Raw genomic sequence first — 22,312 nt, forward strand, 5'->3', positions numbered from 1 at the left:
ATACCTTCCTCCTCCAGTGCAGTTCAGATCAATGGAAACAGCATTGATATTTAAGATTTTCCTTCTATTGTCTTGCCGTTGGTTTCACACTTAACACAATCTACATTTTCTGCTGCTCCTATGGATGGCTTAAAGCAAACTAAAGGTTAAAAATTGAGGATCTAAGAACTGAGATATAAAAGGTGTTATTAGCTTTGGGGGTCAGAAAATCAGTTCCCTGAGGGTGGGGAGTATGGCTTATTTCTGCATCATCCGCAATACCTAGAATGGCACACTGCATGTAGCAAGCCTCAGTCAATATTCTGTAGCATTATTACTAAGCGAGAACTACATTTTACATGTGTGGAGGATTTTTACAGCTTATAAAGTGCTTTTAAGAAAAGCAATGAATCCTCAACAACGCTTTGACCCAGGTAGAGGTTGTTCTTTCTAATTTCTAAGTGAGGAAATTTGGGTTCAGAGTCTACCTAATGCACAGGAAGTCACTTTAGGACTTAGAGGCAGATCTGGAAGGACCTAGGTCTGAAGGCTTTTTCCACTACAAAACAACCAATAAATGGTGTCTTCAACCAAGAGTCCAGCATTGTGAATAGTCTATTCCTTTCTCAACACACCTTGGGAGAAGAGTTTATTATTGCTCAAACAACATGAGAACAGAGACTTTATACACACAGGGGAACTCTGCCCTGACAAATAACATAAATTCCCTTAAAATTTAAACCTTTTCAACATTTTCTCAAAAATTCAAATGATGTTTACAGCTATGTTCCTGGGTGCTGCCTAGGGAGGTGGCACCTGAAACCTAACACTTTAATAAGGTGTTCTGCCACAAGATCAGCATGATCTGTTAAAATCAGAATCAAGCTTAACAGGCTGAGTTAGGGCCCTAGGTTACAGGGTGCAAAGAAATCAAGGACCAGAACTTGCCACCTACATCTGGCTTCAGGACATTGCTGGTGCAGCCGTTCAGGAACTGAGGTTCTTTGGGGCTCAGGTATTTCCTCCAAGGACCAGGCACTGAGGGGAGAGGGGCCACTGCCTGTCCGTCCACATCGCCTGTGCCAACGCCAGACTGCGAAGCAGATGGTGAACATATAGCTTCATTTGCCTATTCTGTGTTAAATAAAAGTATAAATTCTGAACACATGCAAAAAAATATAGAAATCAACAAAATACAGCTCGAGTAGAAGTACTGAGTGTCTGACAACATCCAGAACGAGAAGAAAATAAGGGCATGGCACTGCATCGCTTCCCAAGTAGGCCTCAGCCTGTTCGCAGCCTGTAGGGGTCTCAGGGTCTCCAGTGGCCCAGAAACCTTCACAGGGCCAGAAAGAGGCTGGTGTCTTCTAACTAAAAGATTTTGATTTAGAAATAGGACAGAATCACTGCTTAAATACCTTTATTTTAAAAAAATTATTTGGACATTGATAGCTCTGCAAAATACTTCTCCCATCCCAAACCCTCAAACCCTTTCCACATGTCCTCCCTAAAGAAACAAAATATTCACACTTTGCACCCATTCACATCTAATTTTTAAAAACGCATTAGGACTCAAAATTGAATATTTTCTTTTCCAGAACTCGTTAGTAATTTTAAACCACAATGCAACACACTTAATGGCATTTCTTTTTAAAAATTAGCTTATCAGACTATTTTATGAGGAAAAAAAAATCATTTCAAGGCCTTAGAATAGGAATTCCCTGTTCTGAAAACAAATGACATTGAAGCCCCTCTGCTCCCATGGGTTTCTGATTTCCACATCAACAGACCCAGCCCTCAGATGGACGTTCTACTTCATATTAGGCATTGCTCAGGTACTTTTGGGCTGTAGCTGAAAAACTGTAAAGTGTAAAAGGACGGGTGGGTGGGAAGGGATAATTCCAGCACAGAAGAGTGATGAGGCTGAGACTGTAGAATGGAAGTTTTCTGGGCAGTGGAGTAAGAACAGCCAAATCTCCAGGATCCCATCTCTTGGCTGGCTTGTTTGGGGTAGAGGAAGATGGTAGAAAATCTGCAATCGGCACTAATTTCTGAATGATGAATACAAGTGTCAACCAAAACTATTGCACATAGTACCAGAGGCATGTAAACCACTGAGATTCTGGAAAGAATAATTGCAGATGGAGACGATCCCCAAAGTGCTTTTGGAAACCAAGCAAGAGAAAAAGAGTTGATGTGGACTACATGGGAGTTACCGAGAGGAGGTGGAAAACAATCCTTTCCCTGCCCTCGATGGGCAGGTTTTACACACACATCACAGATGTGTCTGAAAGATCTAATAAAGGTATCACTTCTTCATTTCCCCCAAAACTGGTGCCCTTCATTACGTAGCTAAAAACGAAAAAAATCCTACATAGAACCTGGCCCATCTGGCTAGCTGAATACCATCAACGTTGGCAAATGTCCTTCTCCGCCCTATTGGCCAATCTACCAGCCTCTTAGAGCCACACAGAGGCACTGACAAGCTCCAGAAGGTGACCCCGCCATGCCCAGTGTTCTAAGTAGGGCCTATATCCTTCAAGGAGCTTGCAAAATGCAGACAATGTTCACAAGCATGCTGTGGGAGAATGGAAGTGAAATGCAAAGGCTCATGCTGCATAAAGTCAGCAAAGCCCTGCTGCCTCTTTTATTCTTAGATGATACCCATCAGCTAAACTGAAGCTACAGTGAGTGTCATCTAATTACTGTGCCTTCAGCTAGGTTTAACCAGACTTACCCATTTGTTGCCTTCTGGAGTTTTAAAATCAAGAAAAACATTTGTGACTCATCTCCGAGAATGGACATGAATCATTTTTCCATGGAAGTCACTGAGGCAACTTTTTCAGGCTCCATTGCCCTGGCCTGACTAGATGGGTTGGTCACACCTCTGCACAAAGCCTTAGGACTATACATCCTAGATGTCCCAATGCTGACTATTTTCCCATGTACTTCTTTAAGGCTTCCCCTAACATTCAACCTTAGTAACATACAGTACACATATCATTAAAAGGAAAGCCACTCTTTTAAGAACAGAAGACTTCTTGCCACTCATCTAGACCAAGGGCTTTGTGCTGTTTTACACTGCCCATGATATACAATTCTCAGCTTGTTTTGCTCCTGTGAGTTATAATGCTATCTTGTTGTTAAAGCTTTCCCTCTTGTACTCTAAGTTTGTAAACCACCAGAAAATGCCAATCCCTCCCCAAAGCCCTGCCTGTTATCTGTGGTCCACAACTGATGCCAACCTATTAAGCTTTTTAAACATTAAACAAAACAAAATAAACACACACATACATACACACACACTTACTTTGGCACATGAGCCTTGAGTTATTTGAGCGTGTTCATGTTCCCATCCCACCCCCATCCCATTTCAGAGTCACTGTTTTAGGAGAAAGACGGCCCCTTCTGCCCGATGGAAGAAGTCGCCACGAAGCACTGCTGTTTTGAGTAGCAAAAGGAGGAGGTACAAATGCTAAACTGGCCTCAAAAACAGTTCTCATGTTTAGCATTATAATTTATGCAATGCTGCAAAACTTTTGTACCAGGATGACTAGTTCCAAACTGCTGGTTGATTAAATATACATTTACATATATAGGTATAAAAATTACTAAGTCAACATTTGCTGTTTTCAATGTGAAAACGATAAAATGTAATTCTGAATAATTGTGCATTTGCCATAGGGTCCTTGTTAAAGGGACCATAAAAATAATTTTGTAATAAAAAAACTCTTTTTTTTTTTTTTTTTAAGTTTAGTATTGCCCTCAAGTTCAAAATTTTGGAGCAAACGTGCTGAGTAAGCAGGATTGGAATCTGTTCCTGCCAGGGATCTGGAAGCCTTAAATTCAGTGACCCCCGATGGCAGGCCCAGGGAACCTAATAGCCACTGACTAGCTTGTCGTGAACATCACAAGGCTGGGCAGCGCCAGCTGACCCTGTTAAACAATCAGCCTCCGCTCCACATTTTTTTGGCGGATACTGCTGCAGCTCACCAACTCCTTGCACAGAGCTCTGGGGGGCACACATGTGCTAGGGCTCTGTTCTGCCTTTTCTTAAGCTACCAGACTAAGCAACTGGGGGGGGTGGGGGGCCTGGATGGGGACCACTGAGCACCAAGGCCGAGGGTGACCAGGGGCTGACCTACTTGGCTAGAGGTGGGAATGGAAGAAGGAATGGGCATTTCAGTGATACAGAAGTTAGCTGTGCAGGAAGGAAAAGTGCATATATGGTAGCTTTAAAAACAGATTAAGACTAAACTGCCACAGAGAGGGAGGAAGAATGGAGACAGCCTCCTCCACCTGCCCTGCTGGTCAGCCATGCTCCTTGGATTCTGTGGGTTAACATTCATGCTTTCTGATGCGAGTCTGCTTGTGAAGAAACAGGAACACATGTTCTCCTGGTTCTGGCAGGTACACGATTTTCTTGGCAAAGTTCTTTTTTGCCAAGTTCAGTTTTATTTGGTTGCTGTTCTGAACCACTGTCACCGGAATTCATAAATGGGTGCGCTGTGTTCAGGAACATGAGTTAGATTGAGCGACTGATACCTGCAATGGGAGAAAAAACAGAAACGGAAGGCAGTTGTCTCAGCATCCTGAAAACTGAACAAAGGATGTTTTAAAGAACCCCCAACCAGAGTACCCGACAAACCACATATTTGGATGGGAATGCAAATTCATCTCAGACTTCTTTAGGTGAACCAAGTTTGGTTTTATTTCTATTTCTTTGGTTAGTCCTCTTGAACTATGCGCAAGATGAGCTATTTTTAGGCCTTCTGCTCTAATCATGAAACAATTCTAGAGTGTCTTATAAAAGGAGAGGCTGAGTAAACTCTGAGAAAAGACACAGACCGAAGCCCTGGTGCTCATTCTTACCCTTCTGCTCACTCTGCCTCTCTCTGATGTCCAGCATCTCAGCTCCTTCTGGAATGTCAAGCTGTAATATCCTCAGAGCTTCATAGATAACATGGGCATATCCCAATTCTCCCAGAATCCAAAGGTAGAATGGAAAAGATAACTTCATAGCTAACCTTTATTTTACCATTCATTTTCATTTTCTCACTCCCCAGACATGTCCGTTAGACTTTAAGGACATTAGAGAATTTTGAGGTGGTGTCTGTGTTTCCCCATTGGCAGGTACTCTGAGTTGAGCAGATGAAGGAGAAACAGAGGCTAGGACAATCCACATATGGGGGTGATAACCCATCGAGGCTGTCAGTTGCTGGTGTGGGTGTTAGCTTTCTCCTAATTTGTTTCACATAGAAGTGAGGAGGAACATAGGAAAAGTAATTTATGTCTTATCCAAAAAATCAACAAGAAAAGATTATGTATTAGCCATCAGAATATACAAATCAAAACCATGAGATACCGCTTTATACCCACTCTAATCATAAAGACATTATATTAAGTGCTGGGAGGATATGCATATGGAGAAAGTGGAAAAATTATAACCCTCATATATTGCTGATGGGAAATGCAAAATGATGTAGCTGCTGTGGAAAATGGTATAGTTGCTCTTTGGCCATTCCTCAGAAGTCGGAAATAGAATTACCATATGACCCAGCTATTCCACTCCTACGTATATACCCAAAGGAATTGAAAGCAAGAACTCGAACAGATACCTGTACACCCATGTTCATAGCTGCATTATTCATAATGCCAAAAGGTGAAAACAACCAAGTGTCTATCAGCTGATGAATGAATAACCAAAATGTGGTATATATCCTTACATTGGAAAATTATTCCGCAATAAATATGAAGTACTAATACATGCTACAACAGGGCTGAACCTTCAAAGTATTATGCTAAGTTAAAGAAGTCCGACACAAAGACCACGTAATATACGACTCCATTTATGTGAAATATCCAGAATAGGTAAATCTATATATATATACACAAAGTAATCAATGGTTGCATAGGGATGAGAAGGACTAGGGAGCTGGGGATGATGGTTAAGGGGGTACAGGATTTTTTCCCATGGTGATAAAAACATTCTAAAATTGATTGTGGTGATGGCTGCACAACTCTGTTACTATACTAAAGACCACTGAATTGTACACTTTAAATAAGTGTATACGATGGTATACGAACTATATCTCAATAAAGCTATAATTTTAAAAAATTATGAAAAGTTTTAAAAACTCCTTTGAAAACAGAATAATTATTGAAACTCTAATAACTGGGGCTCTCAGAGGAGCTGGTACTGCCCTTAGCCCAAGGGCACTGACTTGCAGATATCAGTTTGCTGCCACTGTACAAGAAATTTGCGTCAACTAGAGATAAGATCACTCACAAGCCACAAAAGTAGAAAATTTGAAAGGAAATAAGGTGTTTCTACATTCAGAGAGTAAATCAGGTATTTTATGATATGGTTCACCCTTCAGGTATAACAAGGTGCTTAAAAAGCAGCAAGGAGGAAGGAGAATCCTCTAAAAGGTCAAAAAAGAGAGCACTTGCAGTGGCATTTGGTCTTTTATCTTGAACCAAACGCAGGGCAGGACTGTCAAGTCCCATGGGCCTCTAGGTAACTAGGATGAAATCAAGTGCAAGTGGGACTAGTATCTGAAAGTGACCATAAAATTAAAAAGACTTTTGACAACAAAATTCACACTGTGCACCAGAGCTGACATTTTAGTTACTGACTGATTAAATTTTGGAGGACTTAATACAAAACCAGCAAAGACTGAGATAAAAATGCTGAAAGCATAGTACTGCTTGATTGCTTAAAAGCATTAAGCAGTGAGTTCCTTTACCTAGCACTTAATTTTCATCCTGTTTACTCTGCTCTATGGATGGAGATGAGCTCCTAGTGTGAACAACTGAGAACATTTAAAGAGGTCCTCAGCATCCAAATAGAGCATGAAATCCACAAAGAGACAGGCAAAGATTTCCTTTAGAATTTGGTGAGCCAAGGGTAAGCCTCTGGGGCTCCTTACCATTCTGAACTCCTATGGTAATAGTAGCCCTCTATGGAGGCTGCCGACTTCTGGAAGCAGATGTAGTAGAACCCGGCAAAGGAAGCACCGCTGATGTCTTTGATCGTGTGGTCTGGGACCAGGAACTGTTCCTGCACACAGATGGGGAATGTCAGTAACAGTGTGCTTCAACCACCTCTGGAGCTTCCTTGTTAACCATCAGATGGTTCCAAGGTTCCACCATTACATGGTCAAGCCAAGACTTCCTAGGCGATGGCAAGCCTCTTATTTCAACCTGACTTGTGAATAGCATTCATGTACCACTCGACTATTCTACATTCTAATGCAGCAAACCGTGTCTTGAGCTCACTAGAATCAGTAACTAAGACATGGTACCATTATCCACACATCTCATAAATGAACCGATCAATACCTACCTACCTACCTACCTACCTACCTACCTACCTACCTACCTACGTACCTACCTATTTATGTACTTACCTACATATCTTTCAGAGCTCGCAGACAGAACTACTTGGGGAAAAATAATTTTCTGCTCCACTCCAGGAACTGTCACTAAGTTCCTGATCACCTCTAGAACAGGGGGTCATTTCTGTTTGCCTGTGGATCATTCTGAAGGCAGCTCAATCACCAGTAGCCCAGTAATATCCCCTTAAACAACTCTACACTTCATTGAAAGCAGCCAGAATGATACTGTTCTTGATCAGGCCCCTTGAGAGGCAAGTTTGTTATCTCTGGTTGGAGCCAAGAGTTGAAAGACTGCGTCCTGGTACCTACTTTCCTAGGGAGACGAGGTTAGAGGCCCCAGGGCCCGAAGAGGTCTACTAAAAGCACACAGGTGAATCACCCTGAGAAATTCTTTGGCAACAAAACAACGCTATTGTTTTTTTGATCTTAGGACACTCTTCTTTTCTCTTTCCTCAACCTCTGAAATTATAGTTCTTAAAATTAATTTTAAAATTAGAACCTTATAAGATACTTTCTTTAACAGGTTTTTTAGTTGGCTTATTTCCCACTAGATGGCAAGCTCATGAGGGAAGGGCTCAGCACCTAGGAACTGTCTCCTAAATGAGTGATGATCCCCACTCTTCAAAAATATTAGCTACACAAAGTAAAAGTTGGGACTGACTCCTCTAAATGATTTGTCTATATGAAAGCTGGCAAGATTTCAAGATAAAACAGCTTTTTCCTACAGATTGGGGAGTAGGGCTGGAGGTGGGTGTTTGTTCAAAAAGTGATTTAACAAAATTGCTTCGTGATTTTGCTATCCTGCGGCCATAACATAATAACTATTGTGCTATCGAAGCAGGGAGCACAAATGACCTCTCAGCCCAAAGCCAATCCATGGAGTATGGCCAGATGGAGTTCTCTGAGGTGGGGTGAGTAGAAAACTCAAATCTCATTCCTGGTCCCTCGTGTCCTGAGCTGGAGAGAACCAGATGAGTAGGGGACTGCACTGAGCCATGGACAAGGATGTGGTAAGGGAACAGTCACTTAAATGACATTTAAGCCTGTGGCTGAGAATAGGGGATAGAAGATGACCAAGCTCAAAGAGAGTTTGGCTCTACCCTAAGTTCACAGAACACTAGGGCTGATTCTGTGGAGAGCCAAAGGGATTTTTGGGTGAGAGAAAGGAAAGGGAGAAGATGCAAACACAAGGTCATGGGTGACCACCCTCAGGCATGAATTCATCTGCTAACACTAAACAGTTTAACCAGAAACAAACTGTCTGGGATGTTAGCAGTAAACCATTGTGCCCTGGAGCTGTGCCTATCTTTTATGAGTGTGTAAACACACTGACAAGAAGACAATTGTAATAGGCACTGGACAAAGGGAGCAGATGGGGGTGGTACACTACAGGAGCTGACACAGTTGGAGGACCTGACGGGGTGGGGGGAGCGGAGCTTACCTTCCACCTCATGAAGACATAATCCCCATTCTTCAGCTCTTCATAATCAAAGTCATCTGAATTAAATGATTTTGCATACTGATAAAAAGCTAGAAACTTGCCCTAAAAGCGAAAAATAGAGTAAGAGAACTGGTCAGTGTTACCCTTTGGTGCCCAGGTGCAATCACCTCAAAGACACGACGGCTGGTGGCTGCGGCACCAGCAAGAGCAGCAAAGGCTGAGGATTAGCAAGAGAGCCTTTGGTTGCCCCCACTGAACTAAGACCTGGACTCTGGGACAGATGCCTGGACTCAACCTAGGCACCATGGGGTTTTGCCTGCCTAGTGAACATGGCCTGAGGAAAGGCCATAGAATGAGAACAAATGTAATTTAGGGGGCCTTTTTTCAGAATACCTTACCATAGACAGCCAAAGCAAGGATAAGTTAAAAGATTCCTGTAAGTGAATCATCAGTAGCAAAAAGGCATACAGAACCAGACCTGTGAGCAGGTTCACTGACACAATATAGTGGTTTGGGGTCATCTAGGTAAGTAGAAACTGGAAATGGGGAGTACATGGATAAATTAAAACAAAACAAAAAAAACACACCAGAAGTAGGTTACAAAACTGTATCTTATGATACGTTTTTTGTTTTTTAAAAAAAGTATACTCAAGTGAGATTCAGGAAAAGGTTAATACCTGTTTTAGCTTTAGATGTTACCATTATAGATGATTTTTTCCCTTTTCCTTTCTGTTTTTTCTCAAATATTTTAAAATAAGCATGTATTAATTTTATAAGAAAACATCTTAAATAGAATATTAGGATATAGGATATGAAGCTGAAGTTCATTAAGTATATGGAATCTTGACTATATAGTACCACTGTAATTCCAACTTTAAATACCACTCAGGAAAATCTGAAGGCGAAATATGATGTCTCTGATTCTAGTTTACAATGGAAAAATGGTATCAGGTAAAGTTTATTAGACATTACAAATCCCTGACCAAGGAACGATATAGACCTCCAGAAGTCTCATGAGGGAATCGGGGAGTCCTCCGTGGGTTGGGAAAGTTATGAGAAATGCTGAGTACTGCAACAGAAACTAGAACTGCTGGGTGAGGAAATAGTCCGCAGGCCCAGCTTCTTATCTTACAATGCCCAGCATGTCAGTGCCAAGGGTGGCCTTCTTTATCCCTTTTTCACTCAAAATATTTCAGACGAGATCAGGTGTGTTCAGGGTGGATGGCCACAGACAACTCGAAATATTTCAATCCACCCTAACAAAGGTTGGAGTCCCAGGTATTTTCCAGTGTTCTAATGAAAGTCAATGGGAAAATAAGAGATGCTTTGCAGATGTTTAATTTTTAGCCAACCTAGCCTAAGAAGGCCCCTGAAATTACATTACATTACTGGGATTTCACTGAGCCTCAAAGACCTTGCTTTTTGCGGGACCAGTTTGAGATAGAAAACTAAGTTGAATGGGAAGCAGGCTGAGTTACAAGGAAGAAAGAACTTTCTTCTCACTGGGGCTGTACAGGGAGAAAGGAGCCATCTCATGAGGTGGTGAGCCATAGAGAAAGAACCGGCATTGGGCAGGTGGGACCAGATGGCACCGAGGAGCCCTCCAACGCTGCTTTCTGGCACTGGCACCCTCAGCCACCACTAGGGCTCTTCCAACCTTCTGGACACTGAAACATACTGAAACCTTGTTCATTCTCTTTTATTATAGAGACATGGATGACTGTCTAACTTTTAGTGTCTCGTTGCTACAACAGTCAAAACAACTAACTTTCAAAAAATGTTCTAAAAAGCTCAAGTTTAAATTTAAATTTAATTGAAACTCAGTATTTGATAGATGTTCCTTTCTTAACTCAAGAGGAAAACATTAATAAGAAAAGCAGCTAATCTACAGTAAAATTAACTTAGATTGGGTTAACTGCAGTAGGGCTCCTCTCTAAGAACTGCTGAGCCAGATTCAGGAGAGTGTAAACAGCCAGGTCTGAGTGGCCATGGGAAGAATGAGGAATTCTAGAATCCTCATTACTGACACAACAGTCATTTCTGGTTGGCTTAGAGGGTGAGCACACTGGACTTTCTCATTTTTAAACTAAAATTAATCACTGCCATGGTCGACTAAGCCAAAGGCTATTATGATAGGTTGAGAAATTGATTTTTGAAGACACAAGACTTATGAAAAGACTCGAGGACAATAACTCTAAGTTGCTTCGAAGTGTTCTCTCCTGGTGAATGAGAACATGCTCCACACCTGACAGTTAGAGGCGGGAGGGGGCTGAGGTTTTCCGCAGCATCCTGCCGGCACTTAATAAGACTGCGCTTTGTCTATCAGGAGCTAGGATGAGAAGAAGCCTCCTGTGGTTTTGCCAACAGGAGGGATAGGTTTCCAGGAACTGCATCCCCATTTCACATCCTAAAGTCAGAGGCCATTATTATGTTTCACAGCGTTCCCCCAAGTACAGCAGATTAGAAATAGGAGATAGACAAACAGAAAGGACAGGGAGATGGTGATAAGACCCTTAGAGCCAAGTTCCTCAGCTCCCCAGCAGTCCCTGGTGGCCTATAGCAACCAAAGATTTACTCACCCAGTGTTTGCGATCAACATCTTCATCTGCATCCCACTTTCGAGTTAAGAAAGGGTGTTTCTTGCTGATTATTTCTCCTTCAAAGAAAGTTGTAAGGGTTGGATACTCCTATGGTAAAAAACCCAGATATCAACACAAGATGTTGAACAGTTTTAATCTTTTTTTTTTTCATGGCAAAATATTTAATGTCTGTAGGTGTGCCTCACCGCCCCCCTCCCTGGCCCCAATTCCTGTTATGATGTGATAGTCTCTCCAAACTGCAGTTCCAGAGAAAAGAGGGGCACTTTTCCTCAGCAGGATTTGAAAACCATTAAGGCCCTAGTTCTCTTGATATGATTGCAGGTGAGGTCTTTCCACAGCATGCCTCAGGCCTTTCTGGTCAAGGAAAAGAAACCCACTCTATAGGACTCCTGATGTCTTCTGTTCTTCTGCAGCCTGGCTCTGAGAGCTGGAAATAGTGGTAGGCTTGGACACTGCAGAGGTAACCCCCACACACAGTGAGAACCATGAAGGTAGAGAAGGTCTTGTAGCCAATGGCAGCTAGTTGCTTGGCAGGTGGCAGGTTGTCCCCTGGAAGTTGCACCTCCCTCCCATCCAACTAAGGCCTTTGCAGGCAGTATCTCACCACCACAGTCTGTGCAACTTCCTAGCGCAGCTGGGACCTGGCTCGTGAGGGTAGAGGCCCAAGAACAACCCTAGATGCTGAGGCATTGTTGGTGAGGATAGCCACTGTTTCCAGGAATTTTAACCTTCTACAAAGGAAAAATCAACCTTGTTTAACTTCTTCCCAGTACTTTGAAAAAATGATCACACTGCTAATCAACAATCTGAACCAGAGTTAGGCCCAGCAATTTACCCATGGCTATAGAGAGAACCTGAATTGAAGGTGCCCAAAGAGTGTGTGTTGCGGGGGTCGGAGACTTTGTCAGAAGCAGAGAACCCTTCTCTGATTTCACTTGTTATGTGTTGATCACTCAAAAAAGAATTTGGACAATTCCCACAAGTAATTATGAATATTCCAGCATATAAAGCAGATGATAACTAAGTAGATTATACTTCCCAAGGAAAACACCCAAAGAGGCTCCAAAATCAGAGCCTTCACAGAGTAGTCTCCCTTAAGCCATGGCTTGGCCCACTGGTTCTCACACTGGCTCAATGGTTTGTCCCTTTGGTGGCAATTCTTCAAGTGGATTTTTTTGTAGAATACCTTGATATACTAGATATATTTAATTCTATCATATGAACAAAGATGATTTAAACTAGGAAAATATACATAAATCACGACCACAAATATATGTAAATCATAATCACAAAAAATATTGCTGGAAAAAATAAGTAAGCTGTCATCCTGAGTGTTTAGAATACACCTGTTGATTTGCTATTTGTTCATCTTGCTAATGAGAAGGCACCAAATTAACAAAAGAAAAATTAACACTATAAAAACCCTACCAACCAACCAACCCCTCAGCCCAGCCTGCCAAGCCCCTGGTTTCTAAGGAGCATGGTAATGATGGCAGTGCCTGGTAAACCGTGGATTACGGTCCTAATGTTCCTGGGACCACGGAGGCCCCACTTTCTTTTTCGGACCCTATGTAAGCCCCTCTTGCTCTGCATCAAACACCTACACATGTTTAAAATAAATCCCTTCCAATGGCTTTGACTTTTCTCCCTGCCATGTGGCTCGATACCTTCCTGAGAAATGCCACTATACAGGCTCAGCTGCTGTCAGGAATCAGCATCGCCATCACCACTGCAGTAACTGAAGGTGCCTGCTTCACGATAAAACACTAGGCATTCTGTTTTCTCAACAGTAAACTTGCAAATGTTATAAATTCAACATTCCCAAAACCACAATCCCTTTACCCCAGCACTGTTCCTAGGCTCTTCATATTAATATTTATACAGAATGAAGAAATGAAAGGACATTTTCTAAATGGAAATCTGATTTTAAAGGTGTAAATTACTAATCCGTTTTAGGGAAGCCTACTAAGAAAAAAAGTTCTATATAAATTAGCACCTGACTTCAGATTTTAAATTGAAATATTGATTTTTCTGAGTTTCAAACTTTAATATTTTTTCAAAACTTCCATAAAAGAGAGAGAAGAAAATGATAAAGTGATCCTATTATATAATACAAAGAAAACACTTATGGTTCAAATCACTAGTTTTCCTAATGAATGGTTTGTACAGACTTCTCTATAAAAACATTTTAGGTGGCACATCAGGGTGACTACAAAGTACCCCCAAACTCAGAGAAATAAAATATGTAATGAATGAAAGTCAAATACAGATATCACCAAAAAGACGAAATCTCTCATAGTGCAGGACAGAAGAAATTCAAGCACCTGACTACAGCCAAATTGGTGGTAATTCATAGAGCCAAAGAAAAATCTATTATCAGGAGGAGGGATATCAAGAAAATGAGTCAGAGAGAGAGGCATAACCAGCATCCCCCCAACCTCTCTAAGCAGGTGTGGGCTTCTTATGATGGACTGGCTGTTGCCAGGTACTTAAATTGTCCACCCCACTTGTTCACCTCACTGATTCTAGGCTCACCAAAAACTGTCAGGGGATGGGTATGGCTTTCCATGTAGACCTGTCTTCTGGGGGATCAATATTCAATTGGCAATAAGTCAAAGAGAACTTCTAGAACCTGCATGTAACTTGATTTGTAAATGTGTAAACTAAGCACTCTGTTTACACATCGGTCTGAGTTTAGTGTGACCTGTCTCCCCAGTTTCATGCAAATGTAGCACAATCTTAGCAGGATTTTCCAAACCCTTCTAAACTATCGAATGAGTGAAGGGCCTGACGTGACTTCCCCAAACCTCGGCTCCTCGCAGGCCCTGTGCCAGTTGCCAGCCCAGAAGGGTCCCTCTCCTTACTGGTGGCTGGCTCAGAATTGCAATGAGAATGGTATTTGACACCCATTCTCCATAATTCTGGGATTTCATTTCCAGAAGGCACACAAATCTTAAAGCTGTGCTTGTTCGTGAATGTGAGGTAGCTAAGAGGCAAATTATCTCCAATTGAGTAGTTAATTCCATATTGTAAACATGAGGAAGACTATAACTAAAACCCAAACTATTTACATAGTTTTATGAAAATAAATTACGTATTTTAGATTTTAACAGCTATCAATGGAAAAGCAAACAAAATGGATAATTGCATTTTATAATACAGGTATAAAAACATTCAAAGAATAATCACTCTTTTCTGCATTTTACTAATTACCTACAGTGACCATGTATCAGATATAATTTAAAAAGTTATTTATCAGTTGCACAATTCTGTGCCTATATTAAAAGCCAATGAATTATATATTTTAAATGGGTAAATTATATGGTATGTGAACTATATCTCAGTAAAGTTACTAAAAAACATTATTAAAAAAGATAAATTCAAAGAATCCTGAAGTTGAGTAGGACTCAGGAAACACATCAGCCTTTCTCTAACTAAGCCACTTCAGCACCATAACTGAGTCCACCACTTGACCTGGAGAAAGCCACTCTGGGGAGGCTGTGTGCTCATGAGGGCACTCCGGGTACAGGAAGGACTCGCCAGGAGGGTGGTCTCTGAGTTCTGGCCACAAGCCTAAGTCCAATGAAGGGCTATGCCAGCGCCCCCTCCTCAAGGGAGCCTGGCTGTTTGTGACTCAGAGGGGCTTCCCTTCATCAGGGTTACTTGCTCCTGATGGAAAGTTCCTAGCATTTCTGTATACTGTTTTGGAATTTTTAATGCTACTTAACATTTCTGTGTAGCTTCCTATAACCAAAGTGACTGATTTTAGAATCAGCATTAAACATTCCACATTACAAATTTTCTTGGTTTCCCTATGAAGTTAAATGTTTATGTTCTGCATTCAATTAATAAATACATTTGACTGCCTAAGAGTTGAATATATTCTATTTACTATATGTTTTCTACTATCACAAATTTAAAGGTTAGCATCCTTCATTTTGCTATAATTTCCTATCCTTGCTTGACTAAGTTTCCAGAGGTGATGAAGAGATTACTTTTTCATCTTGACAACAAACTTCATAAAAAATTCTCAACCAAAATTCTAATAGAGAGGTAGAAGAACCATATGGAATCAAGGAGGCAGAAACAACTGTTTCCAGACTGAGGATAATCAGTGCCTTGTTTGTATCCCATATTGTATCACATTTCAGTCTACCACTTACTCTTACATTGTTTCCTCCCTGCTAGGACAAGCCCCTTAAGTAGAAAGAGCAGGTATTTTAAATTGTCATTATATAGATGAGGAAATTGAAAGGAAATTAAAGGTCATGGAACCAGTAAAGGACAGAATGAGAAAGTCACCCAGTTCCTTTCCATGGCTCCATGGACCATTTGCAAACACTGCTGGGCCATCAAGACAGTGAGAACCAATCAGGTCAATGGGGCACTATAGCTAGGTCAAGTCCAGGCCCTCACTGTGGAGTTAAGCAGCCAGTTCAGTCATTTCCTTCCTCTTCCTGTTTACTCACTAGTGGGAAAAGAATGCTCTTTCTTGCTTTCTATATTCCCAGGAGTTCTGAGGTTTAAAAAGTTGGTTCAAAGGAAAACACTCTACGTTTACACAGCAGCTACTTCTGTTAGAAACTAGACGATCATTTTTCATTGTTCCAATGAACTACTGGGTTAAGAGAACTTCAAAGACCTCGGTTCTCGAAGGATTGAGGCTTATCTCAATTCTTATGTTATACTTATGATGGTGTTATACTTATTGTTTACTTATGATGAGGGTGATAGCCATATTCTTACTATATATTTTTTTCCTCAAAAAGGATTAAAAATGAAATCGATAGTATTGGTCACATTTAAAGATTTGTGAATCTGTATACTTTCCAACAGGACACATCAAAACTGCATGCTTTATGTTCACCATATATTAACAACACATAAAAAGAGGGCACTTTAATCAAGCCTCAAAGAGTCAAAACTATCTGCCCTTCATAATCTAAGACTGCTGAGTATGCCGTCCTCTTTTCAGTTCTAGTTCATTTAAATGAGTGCTTACCTCAGTAAGGCCTTTAATTTTCAGGTACCCACAAAGGTAAGAGTTCCCCGTGTCCACATGCTGGAAAGAAAGGACAAACAGCCTCATTACAAATGGAGGAACCACCAGGAGACAAGCTGAAGGTACTCTGGAAATCCACGTGTCCAGTGGTCAGAGGCACCTTTGAGACCAGCTGGGTTAAGGGAGGCCTGGAAGCCAGTGCATGCCCAGCACAGCCTAGGGATCAATGGCCTTTGAGACATTTCTGAGTCTTCACCATCCACATGCCTGTTCAGACGAAGCAAACTGATCTCAGGATCCTCTCGGCTTCCTTCAGCTGAATATCTTCAGACCCAAGTCTCTTTCTGGCCTATTTCTATCTCCATACTGTTCAGTCACTGGTCTAGCAAGTCCACTCCTCCCCTGTATTTACACTAAGCACCATCCTGAATTATTTCTCTATAAAATAGGCAGAATATTCAGAAAAGGAAACTTTCGAAGACTTATGTGGTATAAATTTCAGTTATAAACTGAAATGCCAACCCCAAATCAGAATACATTGTGAATGCCTCCTTTGCCCATTTCATGTACAATGCTTGTATTTCTTGATGAAAAGAGGAGCCTAAAATAAACAGGGGTAACAGGAGTAGCTTTTGAGGTTTAGCAGCCACCAATTACTGGTTGCTGAGACATTGCTGACTACCTACCGAACAACCAATTTCCTACTTTTCCATGCTGGCAGGGCCCAGATCTTGTTCTGGCACCTACCCTGGCTCCACAAGACCTGGTCAACCCTGATGGATCCAAGGCAAACATGTGCCCCTGTCTCTTTGCGAGTTATTGGTTTAGGGGTGAACGACCTAGATATGTGTACAAGTCTCCCAGGAAAGATTCTGGCCTATGAAGAAGCTCTTTTTCTTTCTCTGGTGGCAGCATTATCTGCATACAGTGCCCAGTCCTGTGGCAGTCATCTAGAGATCATGAGGAGAAACAGGCTGGGAAAATGCCAAGGATGGCAGCACAAAAAGATGAAAAGAAATGAGCCCCTGAATGAGCCAATCTGGAAGAAGCCCCCACTAAACTTCTCACAAAGCGAGATAATGGGTTCACTTATTTTAAAATAAGTATAGTTACTTGCAGCTGAACACATAATAATTAGTGGATTTTATCCCAATATATACAGGTTCATCCCGAACAGGTAGATTTTCAGATTTCATGACAATTTGATTTATTTACAAAGTGAACCCCTGGAATTAAAGTGAAACAAAGTACGATGGTGCTGTATCACACTGAGACTTTAATGTTAAGTGAGGTCTCATTTTAAGAAACTAGAAAAGTTTTGGGGAATTTATCAGATTTGGGTACTCAACTACTTCCAAGTACACCATAAATCAAATAATAAGGCAATCCTCAAAAACTGTAATGAGCTCACTCAGCCAGATGAGGTCAGCACCAAAGCAAATGAGTTTCAATGAAGCTAAAGTGCTCTCACAGTTTGACGCTATTGACAAAGGTATTCCATCTGAAAACTGCCAAAGCATTTTAAATATCTTCATCTGCTGACGTTGGCACTGAACATTATGTAAAGCGGCTGATCAGCACTAACAAGGTTCAGCAAAGAACTTTTATTAAAAGATACATAACCCTAATCTGAGGCCTTAAATTTCATGTATGCAGTCCTCACTGAATTCAATATAGTTTGGGGTTTCACAGATGCCGGAAAGGGTATCAGGTGGCAAGGATACTTGCTAATAAGATTAAAATTTGAACTGTAAATTGGCTAACATTTTGCATGGATTATCACATGCTCAAGAATCAAAATTTCAGTTTGGCCTCCATTCAACCATGTGTCTCTCTCCCATTCTGCCCAAATTGATCTTGATGACGGTTGGTGAACTCAAATACACCACAATGCAGAGAGCATTAACTATACAACAGGCTAGCATCTCAATGAGAATAACAAGGCAAATGTTTAGTAAGGTCTCACAGCACAGCTGTGTCCAACAGCTGCTCTTTTTACTATTCCTTTCACAGTGACCCTGACTCTCACTTTACTCTTGGCTTCTTGAATGGCAGAGGAGAAATAGAATAGTCACAGTAATAAACAACAACAACAACAAACCCAGTCAAAATCTCACAAAGTTTGAAGAACTTTTTAAACTGGAATCTCAAAAAAGAAAGTGCTCCAAAGAGCACACAAAGAGATGTGCAACATCATTAGTCACTAGGGAAATTCAAAACCACAATGAGATACCACTTCACACCCACCAGCACGGCCACAAATAAAAAAGATGGACAATTGCAAGTAATAACAAGGATGTAGAGAAACTGGAACACTCATATGCTGATGGTGGAAATGTAAAATGGCACAGGCATTTAGGATATCTGTCTGGCAGTTCTTCAAAATGTTAAACATAGAGTTACCATGTAACCTAGCAATTCTACTCCTAGGTGTCTATCCAAGAGAAATGAAGACATGTCCAACACAAAAACTTGTACATGAATGTTCACTGCAGTATTATTCATAACAGCCAAAAAGTGGAAACAATCCAAATGTCTATCAACTGATCAATGGATAAATAGAATGCTATATATCCATACAATGGACTATTATGCAACAATAAAAAGGAATGAAGCAATGACACATGCTATGACATGGGTGAACACTGAAAACATTGTAGTCAATGAAAGAAACTAGATACAAAAAGTAACATATAAGATTCCACTTACATGAAATGTCCAGAATAAGCAAATCTTAGGAAAAAAATCAGTAGTTGCCTAGGGTTGGAGGAGGGTTACAGCTAAAGGGGTATGTGGTCTATTTTCAGGGTGATGAAAATTAGATTGCAGTGATGGTTTAATAACTCTGTTAACATACCCAAAACTATTGAATTGTATACCTTAGGTGGATGAATTCTATGGTATGTGAATTATATCTCAAATTTTACCTCAATAAAGCTGTTGTGAAAAAAAGAAAGCAGGAAAGAGGAAGAGTTATAAAAGGCAGCAGTATTGGAAGAAGGCTGAGTCCAAAAAACTAGTCCTGGCTGAAAAACCAGATGATGGGGCAATTCACATGCCAATGACTCTCAATGATGGGCCAGCAACCAGTCCAGATGTAGGGCAGCATTCCTGGGCATGACCACTGTCCCCATTGTCACAAATCCTACTCAAGTAGCTTCCAGCCATTGGCCAGGTTTCTGCTCTGGGCCTGAGACTTATCAGTTGTGTACCAACTCAATCAGTGCTTCCACTGGTTCACAAGGAAACTGGTACCTGACAGAAATTCAGAAACAACACACTATTGACAAAAGAGCAGTTGCCGCAGTAACCAAAGCAGACTTCTCTTTGACACTTAACTACCCTGCCAGTGGTTCCCTATCATATCAGAAACCATCAAATTAAACAATAGGCACAAATTCAAGATCATTCCAAACATGGCCCACACGAGGGTCTCACTTCCAGAATTTTATGATTAGTTGCAAAAAACAAAACAAAAAAACTTGTAACTTCATACTAAATTCTCATTTTAGGCAAAAGAAGGGGGATTACCACATGAAGCACATAATTATGAAGCCTGAAATACTTCAGCCACGATAGTTTTTCAATTACAATAAATATCATGGATCATGATAGAAATTTAAGTTTATAGTCCAAAGATACAATTACAGGAAGATGCAGCTTTCCTAATCAAAAATCATTTATTCCCACAAAACAGTAAGAAAAAAGAGGCTGATGAATGCTCTAGTTAGCAAAAAGAAAATGTATTCCCATTGTCTTTTGGGTGGGAGACCTACTTTCTTGGAATACTGAAAATTTAAAAGGGCAAAGGGCAAGAATACGGAAAAGACACATCCTACATTCTGTTTTCACACATGGCAGCACTGAGATAACACATCTCAAAGCTTCTGTAAGGCCTTCCAATGGGACAGATGTTTGGAGGGGCTTTTGGGAACAGCCTAGTAGGTGGGGTGTCAGGCTAAGGACAAAGGGGCAGAGGGAGGGGGAAAGTGGGTCCTGAGGCAGACAAGGGTAGCTACAGAGGAGGAATGTTTTTGTAGAGAAGGAAGAGAAAAAGGAGTATTAACCACTGCCATCTCCTTTGGCTGGGAAAAAAAATGTCAATTGCATTACTATTTGTATGAGAGGGGTGAGGTGTAACAAAGGGCCAGGGCAGGTGAAGCTGTAGTTCCAAAGTTATCAGGGGCGGACAGCAGGTACTCAGAAATCCAGGTAAAATGGGGGGAGGTGGAAAGACATGGGAAGGAAATATCTGAGTGAGAAATAAAACTAGATGAGTTAGTTTTCCCAGTACATGACTATCAGAGACCGGGAGGAAGCCTTAGCTCTGCAGATAAAAATTAAGAAACTGGAAAAAGGGTCCCTTGGAGCTAGGAAGGAAGAAGACAAATGTATGGGGTGGGAATGTCTGGGCCGGAGAGACTGGAAGCCTACTGGAAGTGGCCAGAGAACGGGGTAGGAGTATTAGAAGCCTGGGGCAAGAGGCCTGGTGGTGGTGCAGCTGTGAGGAGCTGGGTGTAGAGATCAAAGAGAGACTGGGACGGTGGGGGCGGGGGCACAGGAGGCAAGAGCCTAACAGACTGTGAGGCCCACCTAGCAGCACCCAGGATGTGTGCCTGGTCTTGGAGTTGGTGGGGGTCAGAGACCAGGAATCAGTTGTGGGCTGGGGACTCTCAGGCTGAAGGGGCTAATGGAGGGAGGGTGCTCCCAGGTCCAAGGGGGCTGATTAAGTTCTTTCAAAGAGGAAACCTTAAGGAGAGGAGGAGGACCACAGGGTCTGAGGATTCCTGGGACTGAGGAAAGCAGGAAAAGGAGGCATGTCTCAGGTCTGGGAGAATTTGACATGGGACCCACCATGCGGAGGTTCCCGAGAAGGAGAAACCAAAGGAGAGTTCTTCGGGGTCAGAGAGGGACAAGAGGGAGGGCTGATCTTGGGTCGACAGGTCATGGAAAAGACCTGGGTTTGAGGGTGGCCAGTCGTGGGGGGCTTCCAGATCCCAGGCAGGCTTCAAGTCTGGCAGAGTGTTCAGGTACTGCCAGTAGCTGCTCACGACAGGATCCGCATGTGAGAGGGCAGATCAGGGTTGGGGATCAGAGTGTGAGACACCAGCTGGGCAGGTCCCGGGGGTGAAGTGCCGGGTGCTGGAGGCCCGGTGGCAAGGGCCTGTCCCGCGGCTGCGGGCTCGAGGAGCCGGGGACAGGCACGGCCCGTGAGCGCCGCGAGGAGGCCCTCGGGCCCCGGCCCGGCGCGGCCGGGCGCTCACCTGCAGCACCACCTCTACGTCGTACGAGTTCCCTTTGCTCTTCTGGTGGCCGCGGAACTTGGAGCCGCTGTAGAGCAGGCTGGTGGCCACGCCGGGCTGCTGGGTGTTGATGGGCGGTGGCGGGATGAGCGAGGCCGCGGAGGCGGCCGAGGCACCGGCCGGCGGGGGACACTCGGTGCGGACCGGCATTGCGGGGTCCCCCGGAGCCAGGGCTGGGGGGAGGGGGGAGAGGAACCGCCGCCGCCGCGCGGGAGTCGAGGAGGGTGGCAGGGAGGGAGGGGCCGGGGCGCGCACGCGCGGGGTAGGGGCGGGAGGGTGGACCACCCACCCGCTGCCTGCGGACCTAGCGTTCCGGCCGCCACCGGGACCCCGGGACCTGAGAGCAGGGCCTCCCCGTCCTGAGCTGAGTCCCCCTCCCCACTTGCCCTCGCACACACTCGCACACACACGCGCGCACACACACACACACATACACACACGCGCACACACACATACACACACACACAGCACCGCTTCCGATTGGCCCGGGCGCTCCAGAGGGGCGGGAGCAGGCTCACGCGGCTCTTCCACCCATTGGCTAGCGGAGAAAACACGTGGCGGGTTGCGCGAGGCACCCTCTGGGACTT

General features: G+C 42.7%; 1 protein-coding gene and 1 pseudogene across 1 annotated transcript; both read right to left on the reverse strand.

Annotated features, from left to right (window-relative positions):
- Positions 1 to 1,382: 1,382 nt before the first annotated feature.
- Positions 1,383 to 22,184, reverse strand: GID4 (GID complex subunit 4 homolog). Its single transcript, XM_011359075.2, has 6 exons — positions 21,687 to 22,184; positions 16,423 to 16,482; positions 11,400 to 11,507; positions 8,821 to 8,922; positions 6,912 to 7,042; positions 1,383 to 4,524 (listed from the first exon to the last, which is right to left on the reverse strand). Exons 1-6 carry the CDS (start codon positions 22,155 to 22,157, stop codon positions 4,461 to 4,463), a joined length of 936 nt encoding a protein of 311 aa, XP_011357377.1. The 5' UTR covers positions 22,158 to 22,184; the 3' UTR covers positions 1,383 to 4,460.
- LOC111738837 lies at positions 11,522 to 12,259 on the reverse strand (annotated as a pseudogene).
- Positions 22,185 to 22,312: the final 128 nt, after the last annotated feature.

The sequence above is a fragment of the Pteropus vampyrus genome, unplaced genomic scaffold (genome assembly GCF_000151845.1).
Source record: "Pteropus vampyrus isolate Shadow unplaced genomic scaffold, Pvam_2.0 Scaffold44, whole genome shotgun sequence".
Classification (NCBI taxonomy): Eukaryota; Metazoa; Chordata; class Mammalia; order Chiroptera; family Pteropodidae; genus Pteropus; species Pteropus vampyrus.